This window comes from Perca flavescens, chromosome 6, assembly GCF_004354835.1.
Source record: "Perca flavescens isolate YP-PL-M2 chromosome 6, PFLA_1.0, whole genome shotgun sequence".
NCBI lineage: Eukaryota > Metazoa > Chordata > Actinopteri > Perciformes > Percidae > Perca > Perca flavescens.
Window position 1 is genome coordinate 38,990,053 of NC_041336.1, and position 17,234 is coordinate 39,007,286.

The 17,234-nt window shown below is 42.4% G+C and overlaps 1 protein-coding gene across 1 annotated transcript in view; it reads right to left on the bottom strand.

Moving 5' to 3' along the window:
• Positions 1-17,234, bottom strand: part of me1 (malic enzyme 1, NADP(+)-dependent, cytosolic) — a 152,712-nt gene that overhangs the window by 38,938 nt on the left and 96,540 nt on the right. Inside the window, exons 4-5 of the mRNA XM_028579465.1 lie at positions 8,575-8,650; positions 5,862-6,023 (exon numbers count right to left, since the gene is read on the bottom strand). Of these exons, the coding sequence (XP_028435266.1) occupies positions 5,862-6,023; positions 8,575-8,650 (238 nt within the window). The remainder of the gene's footprint in view (positions 1-5,861; positions 6,024-8,574; positions 8,651-17,234) is intronic.

Sequence of the window (17,234 nt, forward strand, 5' to 3'; positions counted from 1 at the left end):
TCCACACTGCTCATACGTCACTATCATGAGCGAGTGGAACACCAGAGCCGTACTTTCACTGAGGGAGCCATTCGAGCAGCTGGAATATGGTTCATAGGTGGCAAGAGATGCATAAGCAGCATTCTTCATGGATGTGTCATTTGTCGAAAGCTACGTGGAAAAATGGAGAGGCAGAAGATGTCAGACCTACCAGAAGAGCGGCTAAACACTTCACCACCTTTCACTTACACAGGTCTGGATGTCTTCGGTCCTTGGACTGTGGCTGCAAGGCGCATGAGAGGAGGTTTATCCAACAGTAAACGTTGGGCAGTGCTCTTCACTTGCCTCAGCACTCGCGCTGTTCACATAGAAGTCATCGAGTCCATGGATGCTTCATCCTTCATTAACTCACTCCGAAGGTTCTTTGCTATCCGTGGCCCCTCCAAACAGATTCACTCTGTCTGTGGAACCAATTTCATTGGGGCCTGCAATGAACTAGAGTTCCACAAGGTAATGAAAGAGTCTAAGGTACAGAGGTATGTCAACAGTCAAGGTGGCACATGGGATTTCAATCCACCACACTCTTCTCATATGGGGGGTGTATGGGAGCGCATGATTGGAGTAGCACGGAGAATCTTGGATTCTATGCTGATGCGCACAGATTATTCCAGCTTGTCTCATGAGGTCCTGTGCACCCTGATGGCGGAAGTGACGGCCATTATCAACTCCAGGCCTCTAGTTCCAGTCTCTACAGATGCAGACTGTCCTCTGATACTTACCGCGACAATGCTCCTTACTCAGAAGCAGAGCATGCCACCTCCACTTGGGAAATTCACAGAGAATGATCTCTATAAAAAGCAGTGGCGTCAGGTGCAGAGCTTAGCCAACCAGTTTTGGAGTCGCTGGAAACGAGAATATCTGCATACTCTGCAAGTTCGTCACAAATGGCAAGATTCATGTCCTAACATCGAAGAGGGTGACGTGCTGTTGAGAGACAGCAAAGCAGCTCAAAATGACTGGCCAATGGCACTCGTAACGAGCACCTTTCCGGGCGTTGATGGTAGAGTTCGCAAAGTAGAGCTCAAGGTGTCCAAGGAAGGCTCAAGCAAGAAGTTCTTCAGACCTGTATCTGAGATCATTCTTCTTCTGAAAAAATAGGGCTGAGGCCTGATTAGTTGTTTAGTTATCTATGTGTGGCATATTTACAGATACCAGGCAGGGAGTGTTTTGCCTTCAGGTTTAGTAAATTAACGCTCTACCGGCCCTTTAAATTTCTTTTAGTTTGATATGCACTTTGACCCAGAACAGGAAGTCAGCCATTTTAGTTTTTAGTATGCAGCTGTATTTTTGCTGAATGGACTCACATCTTATCTGCTGCAATCCTTGTTTATGCCTTTGAATCATATATATATATATATATATATATATATATATATATATATATATATATATATATATATATATATATATATATATATATATATATTTATCTGTAGTTTATTGTTGTTTACTGTTATTTTTTTGTTAAATATTTAGCTAAAAGTTTATTGTTATTCTTATACTGTATTTTTTCTATACTGTGTTTTTTTATACCTCTTTATTTAAAGGGTGTTTTGTAAGCTGCTAAAATCTGCTGCTGGGAATCCAATTTCCTTGCAGGAGTCATCCCAAAAGAATCAATAAAGAGAAGTCTAAGTTCATATCCGGGTGAGACCCGACTGCCCTGCCAGCGACTGAACGTCAGGTCGGCCAAAATGAACGCCGACAGGCCCCCAGACTGACGACGGCGCGGGACACACAGAACAGACTCGAATCACTGACCTTGCCAGACTGTCCAATGGCCAATAATCTCCTTGGTGTGTCAGCACCTAAAGAGAAGGGCAGAGCGAGCTGTCATTGAACACTGGACAGAGGAGGGCCATAGCAGCTTTGAAGCACTGAAAGCCAGGCTCACAAGTGCCCCGGTGCTTGAATATGTCGACTTTTCTCTTCCCTTCATCTTGGAGACGGACGCAAGTCATGGTGGCTTTGGGGCCGTGTTATCGCAAGAGCAAGATGGTAAGGTTAGGCCCATAGCCTACGCTAGCCGGGGTCTGAGGCCCACTGAGCGCCACATGGTGAATTACAGTTCCATGAAACTGGAGTTTGTGCCACTCAAGTGGGCCATGACGGAGACATTTTGGGAGTACCTGCTGGGCCATAAGTGTGTGGTCTCCTTTTGCAACGTTGGGCAGCCCAGCTTGCATCATGATTTTGAGGTAAAGTACCGCTCAGGCAGAAGTAAAAAGAACACGGATGCTCTATCCCGTCAGTACCCGCCTGGCCCAGCAAATATGGATGCTATACTTCCTGGCACATCACTCCCCAAACCTTTGCAGCAGGCCCTCCAGGAAACACGGGCTGAAGCAACTCAAACTGCTGTCATAGCCCTGCCTCATCACACAACTTCCGATATCTGTGCCCTCCAGCAGGCAGATCCAGTTATTCAGGAGGTCTTTGTGTTCTGGAGACTCGAGCAGTGTCCCAACTTTGAAGAGCGTCAAAGAGCGTCCCGGCTAGGGTTGGGTTCCTACGCAACCGGTAGGAATCAGACCAGATTAGAATGCAAATTTTGGTTCCTCATTTTGGTTTCACTTAACGTGTGGACTGAAATATTTTCCCTCTGTCGCTCCGAAACGGACGTAAAAATATCACACTTTCTCTGTAGTCTACCGTTAGCTAGCTACCATAAATGCAGGCTACTTTTAAAATGCCATATTTTGCCTCTGGGCTCACCAAAACAGACGTAAAAGCATATTAACCATTCACTTTTCAGTTTATCAAGAATAGGTTTAGGAATCGGAATCATTTTAAAAGTACCAGTTCAGCATCGGAATCATAAAAATCCAAACGTTACCCAACCCTAGTCCCAGCCTGCATTGGCGTTACTTTGACAGTGGGACAGGTTGGTTGAGAGGAGTGGTGTCCTGTATCACCAGGTGTTTCATCCTGATGGCGCGGAAGTAGTCTTGCAGGTGGTAGTGCCTGCTTCCCTAAAGGAAGAGGTGCTGACTAAGGTCCATCAGGAGCATGGCCATCAGGGCATAGAAAGGACGTTAGAGCTCCTACACCAGCGCTGTTATTGGCCAGGTATGTCTTCAGACGTGTCTTAGTGGTGTCAGGCCTGTGAGAGGTGCCAAGTTGCCAAAGACTCTTGACCTCTCAATTCTAGTTTTATGGGGCACCTGTTGGCCTCACGGCCTAATGAGGTTATAGCCATTGACTACACAGTGTTAGAATCCACCCAGAGTGGGTTAGAAAATGTCCTGGTCATGACTGATGTTTTCAGTAAATACACACTTGCTGTTCCCACCTGTGACCAACGAGCCCCCACTGTGGCTCAAGCTTTGGTGGTAGAGAGGTTCTCTAAGTTTGGTGTCCCTGCCCGCATCCACTCTGATCAGTGCCGCAACTTCGAGAGCTCCCTTATCAAACAGCTTTGTCGCCTTTATGGCATTGAAAAGTCTGGCACCACGCCATACCATCTGGCCGGTAATGGCCAATGTGAACGGTTTAATAGGGCACTCCATAACTTGTTGCACACTGTGCCAGTGTCTCGGAAGAGGGACTGGAGTTCCTGCTTGCCACAGGTCCTTTTCTCTGATAACACTACTCCCCATCAGGCAACTGGCGAGTCTACGTAGTTTGGGCAGGAGCCCAGACTACCATTTGACTTCCAGTTGGGTAGAGTTCAGGATCCTGTGGGTGGAAACATCCATGAGTGGATTCAGGAGCACCAGACCCACTTGCAGTTGGCCTTCAAGGCAAGGCAAGGCAAGGCAGCTTTATTTATATAGCACATTTCAGCAACAGGGCAATTCAAAGTGCTTTACATAAAACATTAAAGAGCAGTTCAAAGGTGCTACAGAGAAGTTGCGGGTTGCCGCACAGCACCGTAAGAATAACCCTGATCAGCGGGTGAGAGCTGTGCCCCTTAAATTAGGCCAGCTAGTGTGCCTTTGTGATTTTACTGCAAACGGGCGTCATAAGCTCCGTGACCTCTACGGTCTTGTGCAGTACAGAGTCCTCAAAGTGCCCAGAGAGGGAGGGTTAGTGTATACAATTGCACCAGCGGACTAACCGACCAAAGCCAGGTAGGTCAACCGTGCACTGTTGAAGGCTGTGGTTGGAGCGCATCTTTCAAGTGGTGCTGCCTCACCTTGTTCACCTCTTGCTGATGCGCCTCAGTCAGAGGACGAGTTGTCAGGGGATGATCTGTTGGTTGTGAGGCATGAGGCTCCTCTGGTAACTCCCACTCAAATGGCTGCTCACTCCGTGTGTGTCGTTCTGCTGCGCTACAGGTGAGGTAACAGCTTTACTGTCTCTGCACTTATTCCATTATTATCAGCTGCTGTCATGTTTACTATGTATTGAACGCTCGTAGACTTCCGGTTGGCAGGCCAGTCTTCCACCCTGCAGTTCAACGCATTCATATAGCGGATATCACCGATAGTTGCTTTATGGTTTGCACACTTTGAGCTGCCTCCTTCGGGTCGATGCAAACGCTCCTTTATCGATATGTAGGCTAAATGGTGTAGGATTTATTCTTTATTATTATTTTGTGTTAACTACCATTTTCTACAAATAACAGGAACCGGGCTGGTTCAGCTGGAGATCGTCTTCAGCTGCATAGCATTTACCCACTGGCTGCTGTTTTGCCTGGGCTGCTGTTTTGCCTTAAAGTGCATGCTCTGAATATTGTACCAGCAACTTCAAAAGATTGCTGCACGCCTGTCCTGCCTTCACGGCCACTGGGCAACTACGTCACGGTCATACGGTCAAATGTGTGAGCCACATGTTTTATGAAGGGGTTGGCCCTCTACATTATAATTTGGTTGATTAAGTTGTTTCTTGTTCGTTATTTTGTTTTCAATTTAGTCAAAAGTTGCATTTACATTTTGTTTGGTTTTCTTTTCATTAGTGAGTTTAGTTTTCTCCCTAAAAATTTGAGTTTCTTTGGTTAAGTTCTTATTGTGTTCTAATTATAATTAGTATTTAGTTTTTTGGGGGGTTTATTGACAAGTGTTTTCTTTCGAATTGATATTATTTTGCTATGCACTGCCTTCCTGGATCCACTGGTTATTCTGGCAGTGTATATTGTGTTCTTCCAGTTTGTTCTTTTCATCATAATTTCATGTATTTTGTTGAGAGCCGAAGGTGGTGGTGCTGGTGTCCGGGTGGTGGTAAGCCTCAGCAGCAATTCTAATTCCCCCGTTTCCCCTCCACAAGGTATTAATGTGTTTTAAATTGTTTTAAAAATCAAAATGCAATTTGTTGTTCCTTTAAAATTGAACCTCGTCTCTGGATACATTGTATACCTACCTGTGTGTCCTTAATTGTATCAATAACATTGCAGTTAGGAAGTAAGATCATTGAGTGGGTGAAATTCCCAGGGTGGCGTTGTCAGTGTTTTTGGGGCAGGTTCCACCTAGACCACAACCTCCTCTGTTCTGTCCACTCTCATGCCGCCATATTAGCATGCTGACGTTAGCATTTAGCTAAAAGCACTAGCACTAGAGCCCCTAGCATGACTGCAGACTAGTTACTTATTCTTTAACAAACTATAATGAGCATATTGTATCTGTTGTGTAGATAGACAGATAAATAGATAGATATACTATACTGGCTACAGTTCATGAATAATTTCCACCTTTCCACCTCTGTGGATGTAATATAAAAACAACACAATATAACAAGTTGCTTATAGGCCAACGTCTGTAATTAGTCTTTCACTTGTATTTAAGGGTGTAACTATATTTTTAAATTTCCACGTTATATTTATTCTTTTTGGTAGAATTTATTTTATTTATTTTTTTTTTTTATATATTTAGACCAGCTCTTACCTCATTGTCTGTGCCCACATCCAGCATGACAGGCAGGCATTGCTGTGGCGACACACCTCCACAGGCTGTGTAGAGGGCCAGCTTACCCACTGGGATGCCCATGCCACAGCAGCCCAGGTCCCCCAGCCCCAGGATCCTCTCTCCATCCGTCACACACACCGCCTGTCAATCAACATAACTGTCAGCCAGAGACTACAGTAGCCACACCAACCATCTCATCAATATCAATCTGTGTATGATGCTGCTACATGTATGATAGGCAGCTTATTAGCATTAGGGCTGCACGATAGGAGTAAAATATCTAATTGTGATCATTTTGACTGATATTGCAATTGCAATATGATTCACGGTATTGAAGGGAATGATCATTTTTGTATCATTATTCTCATTTTCATTGAAAAAATTATTAAAATTACAAGAAATGAAAACCATTATAATGGGATTTTTGCGAGGATCTGTTCCTGATTTTTTCTTTAGTCTGTAAAATAGGATTTGTAGGACGGGACTTCTCTGCAGCACCATAATACTTAATTCTAAATGTTTGAACACATATTTTGCCTTTAACAAATATTGCCCATGCTACCCAGAAACATGTTTATTTCCTCAGTGTAAGCCAGGCCCTCCTAGACACTCCTGGCTTTCCACTCACTAGTCATTTTAACTCATTAAGCAATAAATAAGTCCCTCTGGGTTGATTCCACAGCATGAAACAAATCAATTGTGTAACACTTAATATCACCAGCATAAGTGTTTAATGTTAAATGTTCCTAATGCTCAGGGTTTTTCTCTTTCCACCATCTGTGTGACACAGATAACTCTGGCACAACATTTTTACAGCCTGGTTCCTCCCACAATCTGACAGGTTTAAAGGGTGTCATTAGTTTTCCCATTTGAATGTTTAAAATCTATAATGACCATACTTAATACTATTAAGAGCCCCCCCCCCAACTATCACTTTTAATTAATTCTACAGCTGCAAAACCTTTTTACAAGCTCAAATATTAATGACCCTTATTTGAGTCCATATAAAAGGCTGCAAGGCTCATCAGTGGATGGTTACCTTGGCTCCCGTTTGCCCTTTCTCTATGGAAATGTTAAAAGTCGGCCATATTAGGTGAGTTAACGATAAGACCACCCTGACAATGAACGGCGGCATGTCAGCAGCGAGGTAAATGCCCAGCTGTTGACAGCTGTGAACAGGTGGCTCAGGCTGCAGGTATATTTGACATGCCAGGAATGCCTACTGGTTTCGTCATTCTAAATATGAGTAGATTATGACTTGCACATAGTTGCTCTATACAAAGGATTAGAGGAATATGTCAGTCTTTTGGGAAATTGGCCAATATAGCAGGTCAAAAGAACCAATGCCAAAACCATCCACGGATCCCCAGGGGATCACTGGTTTATCTGTATCCATTATTGTTTGAGACAGCCTGGTGTGAGATGACTGGCCTTTCAGTTATGCACACATTGTGCTTTTTTATCCTAATATCAGCCCAAAATAGCTTGCAGGTTTAATTTATAATTGTACAGTCTTTAACTTCCCACCACCTTCAGTTCACAATGCAAGCTCCCTGATAGTTTAAAAAGTATCTTCACTACTTTTACGTCTTCAGTATTGCTGATCATATTCTACAGATAATTTCAAACAAAGCCAAACAACAATGCAAAGCTATTATAGTGTCTGTATGTCACTTAGGATTATATTAAAGTAAGTTCTCGTTTTCTTACTGTTATCACCATAATTGTGGCCACCTATCACTCAACATAGTTTATCCTACGGTTGTGAAAGCAGTTAAAATAGTCTCTTCCTGGAGGGAGTCCATAGAGATAATCTACTTTCCAAATCATTACAACATGTGTTGTTGCTATGATGTATTCTATTTCCTACTTTTCTTTCTTGTATATATTCATATTTATATAAATATCTTGATAATATATTGCTTCTAATATATTTTTTGTATGCATTTCAATACATACATTCAGGGCTTGACATTAACTTTTTTTGGTGATTGCTGGGGTGGGCCGGTCATCATGGTCCAGCTGTGGGCTGCGCACTGGATCACAGCTGTGCTCCTGTGTTGGGCAGTGGCACAGTAACACAGTAGCCTTCTCCAGCACAGGGTTACAATAATATGTTTATCTAATACAATTATCCATCCACATTTTCAGTGCTGTTTTCTCAACATTCGGCTGCTTTGTGAGAGACATGCAGGTGTTTTCGTGTGGTGCGTACCTACTCACCCCAGGAAGTGGCGGTACGCAATAAGAAAGTAAGGGTACTCAAGTGGACAAAAATCAGAAGTGCCGGCACTGCTGTTGTTTCTCAATTTGTGTAAACTGCATTGTCATATAGAACAATATTGTATGCTAAATGCATATACATTAAATGATAAGGCAGGTCATATTCTATATTTTTATTTTTGAATTGTCAGCTAATTCCAATAAAAGACAAATAAAAAAGGCACAGATGGATTATTTCTGTATCCTCATTACTCATTTTGTGTTGGCCACTGACCCAATCAACCAAACATTCAGGTTCCAGTTCACATTTTTGCAAACATTATTATGTTCTGTTTTATTGATGCAGTCATACAGAACAATACTTAATTTCCATGGGTTTTGTGATGTGGTCGTGCAGGAACAACATAAATACATTAAATATACAGATGTAAGACTTCACACCATGCACTGTTTGAGTGACATAATTTACCCTGACGTCCTTTTCTGGCCAGTTCTGGAGAATTGTAGAGATGTGGCCTCGGTCATGAATAGTGATGAACAGCCCCCTGGAACATAGAAAAACAAAAGGAAGAACGTAAGTTGGCAAAAGGAAGAGAGACGAGAAAGAGACCACACATTTTGCATCTTCAAAAGGCATCACAGACCGCCCTGGTCAATTATCCCCAAGTTGTATGTCATAGTCCACTCTAATTAGGCAAAATGTCACTAAAGTCTTGGCAATAACAATGTCAAAACAAGAACTCAAACTCTGACTTAAAAAAAAATTCTTATCTAAGATTTGAGGGGAAAACAGCTTCAAGCTGTACTGCAGAGATGGTTTGAAGTTAAGCTGCCATTTCTTTTCTGCTTTTGTTCCTTCTGAACCAAGACTTTATTGAAATCTGATGGCACCTGGGACTTTAATGTTGAGTCCAGAGACTCTGCAGAGAGTTGGCTTTAGACCCTTGAGGCTCCCCAAATATTCATCCATCTAAGTATCTCCCCCCTCCTTCTAACCCTTACTCTTTCCACCAACGTCCTTCCCTCCGGTACAATTTCCGGATAAAGAGATCATCTCTATGCGTGGGGTCCAGCTGTAGCATCTTTCCTACCCAACACACCCATCTGGTTATAGTATTGGGGGCAACACTTCCTCCATGTGCCAGTGGCAGTAACATCACTACTATTTGTAAGAGTCTGCTCATAAAGCAAAAACCTGGTCAGGTCAATGCTCGTGGAATAAAACGGTGGATAAATGTCAAACGCAAACAGTATGACACATTGTTAAAAGTACGAATAAAATATAGCCAGATGAAGATAAAGACATTCAAGTGTCACATAAAAATGCTTTGATAAGTCTGAGGAAGGGTCGACTGTCGGCATAGGTTTCCACTTAACAGCAGTAACAACGGTTAAAAAAAAGAAGTCTACAGCCATGTTGGCAGCTCTGTGAGGCCGCACTAAGACATAAGTGGTGTTATGGACTAAATAGTAACATCTGCATGCTAACAATGACAACATACTGATATTTAGCAGGTAATGTTAACCATGTTTACTATCTCACATTAGTTTAGCATACTAGCATGCTATCATTTACTAATTAACTAGCACTAAATACTAAGGACAGCTGATGGGAATGTCAGTCGTTTTTCAGGTTTTTTGGTCAAGAACTAAGTGTTGGACAAATTACAATTTTGACCTGCTGATGCGCTACAAGAAAAGTTGAGGGATCACCAAAAGTCATCTTGAGGACTAAATTGTCAATCGCATAATTCAAAAAAGAATCATGAAAATAATTATTGGTTGCAGCCCTACATTTGATAAAAAGCAGAAAAAAAGAGGAGTGGAATGGGTTGAAGTGATAGAAGAGCTTGACTGACCAAGAAGCAGACACTGACAGCAACATGGTCCTTCCTATGCAAAGAGTGCTGCAGGTCACATAAAGGCCACGAAGCCACAGACATCTGGCATTTGAAACACCTTTCAACTTCTCTGGCAATACAATGACACACATCTGCATACAGCTACATACATCTGTGCACGGAAATGTATAAGTGCTGCTTGCAATGCACAGAGGGTAGATCATTTAAAGAGTTTAAAAAATGTAGGCACAGCTGTAATGGACTGTGGGGAGCTGCACACATTTTGTCTTTAAACACTGGATGTGGTGTGTGGAGAGGAGGAAGAGGGGAGAAAGTGCAGCCTCAGCCTGCTGTGTGTGTTTACCTTAAGCCAAGAGGACATGAGCCACAGCCGACAACGGGCATATAAGGCATTTGGGGAGAAAGGGCGGCATTAGGGCTGAAAGGTGGACCCACAATACGAATGTTGGACAACAACTTCCTGAGATGGATCAAAGCAGACAGGCAGTAATGCCTAATCTCTGTCAACATGAAGGTCAGCAAAAACATTTCAGGTTCAGTTTGCTGTTATTCCTCTTCTCCTCCAACCTCATTTTCTGCCATTCTGTGTTTGCGGAGGAGCTGACAGCCTCATGACCCTTGACCCTGACAAGTACAATGAAGTAGAGCTGCAGGAGTGCCTGTTATGCCTTTTAACAGTTAGATATGGTACACAAACTTATGCACATAAATTCGTATGATATCCTACAAAAATAGGCGACTGCCGGCTGGTCACGTGACGACCTGTCACACGACAGTTAAGTTTAGCAGTCTTTACAGTTCAATTCAGACGAGAAAAGGTTACTGCGAGCTGGGTACAGGGCGCTGGTCGTTTCAGAGGCCGTTGGAGTTGAGTTTAGCTGACAAAAGGTGGCTGTGAGCCGGGTACAGTGCACCGCAAGGTGACAGTCCTTTACAGTTAAGTTTAGCCAACAAGACCGTCATGCAGCGACGACAGATACGTTTAGAAAAAAGATCGTGGTTTGGATGAAAACACTGGTCCCCTTAAGTAGTAAGCCAGGGACACAAACACACGTTTCCTGGGTGAAAGTCTTGTGGTTTTTCTGACCCACCCATCCACCTCCCATTTTGCGCTCTTATACAGCAGCAGTCAATGTGGTGCATACAGCAATAAATAAGTGGAATACAGACAGATAACAGTGCATTACTTTTTCATAGCGATATGTACAAATTGTCCATGAGAACAGCCTGAAAACACAAACACACACACACTGCGACATATGCCATCACATATCTACAGTACCCAGAGGAGCAAAGAGCTAATCTACAGTATCTCATGATGTCAGGAGTCATGCTGTTTTAAATCCATCATCACTGTCTATGAAGATAATGATGACTTTTTCAGAGCAAGAATTTTACAATGGTGAAAAAATGACTTAACGGATCTTTGACAGTATACAGCAGCTGTCTTGGGGATGTGTATGATATGAAAGATTTTCTGTCCACTATCCACAGAGTGGCTAGACTGTGTGTGTGTGTGTGTGTGTGTGTGTGTGTGTGTGTGTGTGTGTGTGTGTGTGTGTGTGTTAGACCGAGGGTGAGGCTAATAAAAGACCAAGGGGGGAAAGAAAAAGATGCGTTCTACATATTTTGGTGTGACCTTTTAACGCTGCATTACGTGCTGTTGGTGCATAATGTGTGAAAATGATGTGTCAGCATGATAGCAAGTTTACATATTGAGACAGGTGTTACAGCTGATTGAGTCAGCTATAACAACTTTAATTATATTTTTTTATTCAAATCAAAATTTCGATTTTTTCAAGAGAGTTGAACTACTCCATGTAGCCCCAAACAATGAATACTGGGATACAAGTAAGGCAAGGCGAGGCAGCTTTATTTGTACAGCACAAGTGCTTTACATAAAACATTAAAGAGCAGTTAAAAATTATTACAAAATTAAAAACAGATGAAGTACGAGAATAGAAGTTACAGTGCAGTATAAAAAATGTAACATTGAAGAGCAGTTAAAAACAATTAAAAATATAAAAGCAGATAAAATACGAGATTTTAGGCTGCTAGTATGGGTTCGGTACCCCTGTTTGGGAATGCTATATATATATATATATATATATATATATATATATATATATATATATATATATATATATATATATATATATATTCCCCTCATACTGATGCTTCTAGAGTTGACATTTGTGTGTCTTTGTGTGTGTGCGTGTGTATGACTGCTGCGCCTGACATAACCACAAAGAATAGCAGCGGCCTTATTTTCTAGATGAGAGGACGGCCACAAAGCATGGAGCTGCCATGTCTGGCTCCTCCTGTAGGAGAGTGTGGAGGGTAAAGAAAACAACGTGATGTCCTGAAACAGCACTGCCGCTGACCTGCAGCCCAACACAAAACACACCCCAGGGACTGTGGAAAGGCTGCGGGGGCCAGCAGGAGGAAAAGCTGCTTTCCACACCAAGACCCCAAAACACAATCTGAGCCCCGTGAGGAAGCCGGCCTCCGATCGTTGACCCGTGTCCACACAAAACACCAGCAGCACCATTCTTCACCCCTACCGCATAACCTTAATCCTCCTACTCCACTGTGCTGGACGCCATCAGTTAGCAAGCCACATGGTTCAACTGACACAGTGGACACAAATCACTGAGAAAAGACTGTGAAATAGTGTTAAAGGTCAGAGTCATGCTATGAGATGTCTACAACTAATCAAGCTCCAAATCTGCCACGACAGGCATGTTTTTATGGTTGGTGTCCCCTGAGAAAGATTACTAATTAATTTCATGAATTTGTTTGAAAAGGCCTAATTGGAGCTGAATGGACCCAACATCTTGGAGTGTGACTCTGCCCATGCAGAGGGAAGAGGTAAATGTCAACTAAGTGAAAAAAAAAAAAAAATGTCTAAGATTTTGTAAAAGCATCTGAAATGTCACTTTGACAGAGAGCAGTTGTAGTAATGAAGTATCCTTCACGGTCAAGAAAAAAAATCTAATGATTCAAAGGGTATTAGCAGATTTTGTCAACTTACCCAATACATGAAGGGCACCAAAATCCTCTCTGTGCCAGGGTTTTAAGTTTTGGAAAAAAGCAATATCAACGTGTCACAGGTTATGGCCATAAGGGGCTTTTATTGTGTGTTTAGGTGGTAGCTTTGGAACCTACGCACATAGATGCTTTCCAATGGGTGCATATTGAAATAAATCAAATTACAGTGTTAGGTTCACATTCCACAAAACAATTGGATTGTATACAATCTGAAATTGTATAAGAATCGTCCAACATTAAAGTTACAATCTCAAAGATCTCCGTTTCATTCTCTTGGCGGCACCTGTGATGATAAACGGTCATTTCAGGTGTTGTTTTTGAAGTTTCATATTCTGTAGTAATCGCTCTTTTCTTTGTTTGTTTGGCCATGGTAATGGGAATGTCACCTCAGACACCCAGTTAAAGGTGCTGTAGGTAGGATTGTGAAGATCCAAGACTTAGCCAAAAAATATGAACATCGACAACTTCTCAGTCCCTCCCCCCTTTCCGCTAAAGCCCAAAACGGTCTCCTAAGCCCCTCCCCCCACAAGAGAGAATGAATGCGTGTGCATGAGCAGTGATTGACACGCAGTTAGACACCCTGATTGGTGCATCTGAACAGGGAGCGGTGGATTTTTGCAAATCGCACTACAGGCTGTAGGTGGTGCCAGAGGAGCCCGATTTATTTTTTAATGACCTGCTTCATGTAGTTCTACTGGAACATAGGGTCAGTTTCAGCAAATATGACAGAAAGGTAGTTTTATAAGTCATCTTTAAATACTCTTACAACAAATGTAAGAGCTTTCATCAGTGGGCCATACTGTAGGCTCAATCACCATTGTGTTACTTCATTCTGCGATAGTGACTTAACAGACATTTATTTAAATGAAAATCTTCAAGATATTTAAAATCTTTAAAATGACATGTTCATCTGCACTGGAAGGAAATAGCATTGAGACATAAAGTTTATCCATCTTTGTGCCTCTTCCAGCCTGCTGGAGCTGTCATTGACCCCCAAACTTAAACGGTTAGACTAGAGAACTGAGACGTTCTCATTTACCAAGAGCTGTTTGACTTTATTGACACACTGTATCTGAACGGTATGCAACAACAAAGGTTCCACAAGCCATGTGAAGCTGCGTGCCTCTCAGATAGGGGTATGACAGTAACTGTACACCAACAGTTTCTCAAACAGAGAGATAGTGAGACACATTTAGCTCTTTGAGTGATGTAATCCCATGTCCCTCTCACAGATTACAGCAGTGCTACACACACACACTCAATTAGCAATGACATGTAGCATACAATGGTCCTCAACAGAAGGTTTTGTGCATGCAAGAAATAAGCTTGTTTCGCAAACATAAACTGAAAAATCAATAAACTGTAACTTCTAGCACAGGATGAAATTTATGGAATAAAAGCAGAGCAATATCCAAGATACAGTCTGCCTGCTAGAAAAAGAAACACATCCATACGGTGGGAGAAGTCCCTTGTGGAGATCCATGGCTTTTCAAAACAGGTTCAAGGAGGAGCATCACTCCAAAATTAACACACTGGATCCTTCTGCCAGGCCAGCTGCCGGGATGTTTGAGATATCAATTTAATAAAGCTGGGAAGTTCAACAGGCTGTCAGAGAAACAAAAACATGCAGTTGCCAATAAGAAGAGATTAACATTTAGAATTTCATTCGCTTAGATCAATCGACTCGCCACTTGGTCAGGGTTCAAATGGTCACAAACAAGGGCAAGGAGTTAAAACGACAAAAATAAACCACAGATAATGCGTGTTAAAAGATAGAGATATTGTTCATTTGGATAAACAGTAGTCATGTTTCAATCATGATCAGTCCAGGACTGCAAGCTGATAAACTAGATCTACAATCAGACAAAGTCTTATGAATATATTGAGTCCGATCTGACCCACTTATTAAAAGAAATTGATCGATGAGACTCTACCTGCTCTACTCTACCTTTTTTTTTTTTTTTACCCCCATCTAGCAAAGCAATCCACACTGCAAACCTTCGGCTCGCCCTTATCCCAATGTCCCTGAATGAAAGAACGTACACAAGGCAATTGCACGTGTTACACCACTCAGACTGCGACGGCATTAAAGGTGTAGAAAAACGTTCATTTTTATTAGTTCACCGGACAAGACCAGGCAGGATAGACAAGCTGTCGGCATAGCCACACCAGGAACACCCCTTCTGTGACTTTCTTCACATCTTGTCATTATGAATCCTCAGCCCGGTCTCATGGCAGTTCGTGTAAATGTGACGTTATTGTAATCTATTGATACGTGTTCACGGAGATGTTTTTGTCGGTTTTTACGTGGTGGACAACACGAAAATGTGAAGTAATATATTTCAATGGGAAGCATATTTTGTGGCCACAACACAAAAATGGTAGGGAGTAATATAAAAAGCTGAAAATCCGCGTAGGGAGGTTGGATCGGGGTGGTGGACGGGTCAAACAACACAGGACTTTCACCTGGGCGAGCGGGGATCGCGTCCCGCGTGTGGTGCTTTGTTTGGCGTTTTGTCCCGCGTGTTACTGTGGCGCGTCTCCCGGCATTTAAGGCGCCCTTTCCCCGTAAGGTTTTTCCTAAACCCAACCTCCGCCATCCCGTTTTTATGGCGCCTCCCCAGCGGGCCGCCTCGCGGGTGCCTCCCGGCTTATGGAGTGTCCTTTTCGGCCGCCTTTTGCCGTCCTTTCACCGAGAAAATAAAGTGACATTCACACATAAAAAACGAGAAAAACGTCTCCGTGAACACGTATCAATAGATTAAGAATAACGTTGACATTTACACGAACTGCTGTGAGACTGGGTTGGAATCCTCTAAACTCCATCTACCCCCGTGTGGTGAAAGTGATTCATGCGACACAAAGGTACATCCACAAAGCCATACAAACAGCATGTTGACCACTTATTGTAAAGCATCCATGCAAAGAGAATTTGGCAAGTACCAAGACAAAGAAAAATCCTCTCTTTTTCCCGTGGGTGCTACACACTGCCAGGTCTCCTATTCAGTAATGCGACACAGCAAAATAGAAGTTACCTGGCTGTAACTCCTGTTATGAGTTTTATACAGTTTATGGTTGTAACCTTCAGTTGCTCTATTTTACAAAGTAAATGAAAGACTGTAAGGACAGTTACTGTAGGAAATATAATTAAGGACACGTCAATACATCCGTCTAGTGTTACAGGGCTTCTATCAGTGTGTGGAATCTGGAACCATAGCTACTTCTTTCTTTTCAGCAAAGGGCCGCAGGTCGGAATTGAACCCCAGCTGCTGCAGGACTCAGACTCAACCAGGTGAGCTACTGAGGCATTAGTATATCATCACGTAACATTTCTAGTAGTGAGAAATTTCTTCCACAGGGAAGTGTGGTAGCACAGGAAAACTAATCACTATATTTTTCTGCAAATCAATTCTGTGCCATTAATTTCTTAGTGAAGTGTATCAAACTTAACGGCAGACTGGACTTATTACTTTTGTATAGTAATACATTACACTGCAAAAAATAATAAATTAATTTGTTCATTATATTAACCAACAGATGTTTCTTGCTGTCAAATAGCTGCAGTGTATCAAGCTACTTTTTCAGAGTTGCTCGTAATGTAACTTCCTACTTTCTACCAAACTGTAGTTTGCTAACTGCTTACAATGAGGGACAACTTGTAGCTTCCCCACCTGCAGTTTCAAAGTAGCTCCCCCGACACTCGGCATATACACACTACTTAATACCATGCAGAACAATCATCAACACTTTTATTACTCCTCGGTTTCTCAGCAGCCGGAGCAGGGACAAACAGAAACATGAAGGGATTTGAGACTCCAGCTTGTTTCGGGCCACAGTTGACTCTTGGTAACTATGTTTGGTTTACCTTGTCAGAGATGTGACCACTTGGTTACATCTCTGTCAAGGTAAACCAAAATCTAATCACAAGCCATAATATGAGGACACAGTATCTAGTAGGGGTGGGACAAAATATCGTTACGGCAATATATCGTTGTCCTTTGTGTGATACAAGAATCGATACGCTGGCGCCCATTACAGATAAAAGAAGTCACTCTAAATAGACTTCCCTGTTCCCAGCGTCGCTACTTTATTGCTCCTGAAGGTGGCGCTCAACACATGAATGATGGAAACTTGAACATAAGTTAACTAGCCAAAGAGGAAGAGGATTTCAATGGGATGTTGGGCAGCAGTTTGAGGAAAATAATAAATGCCCCAG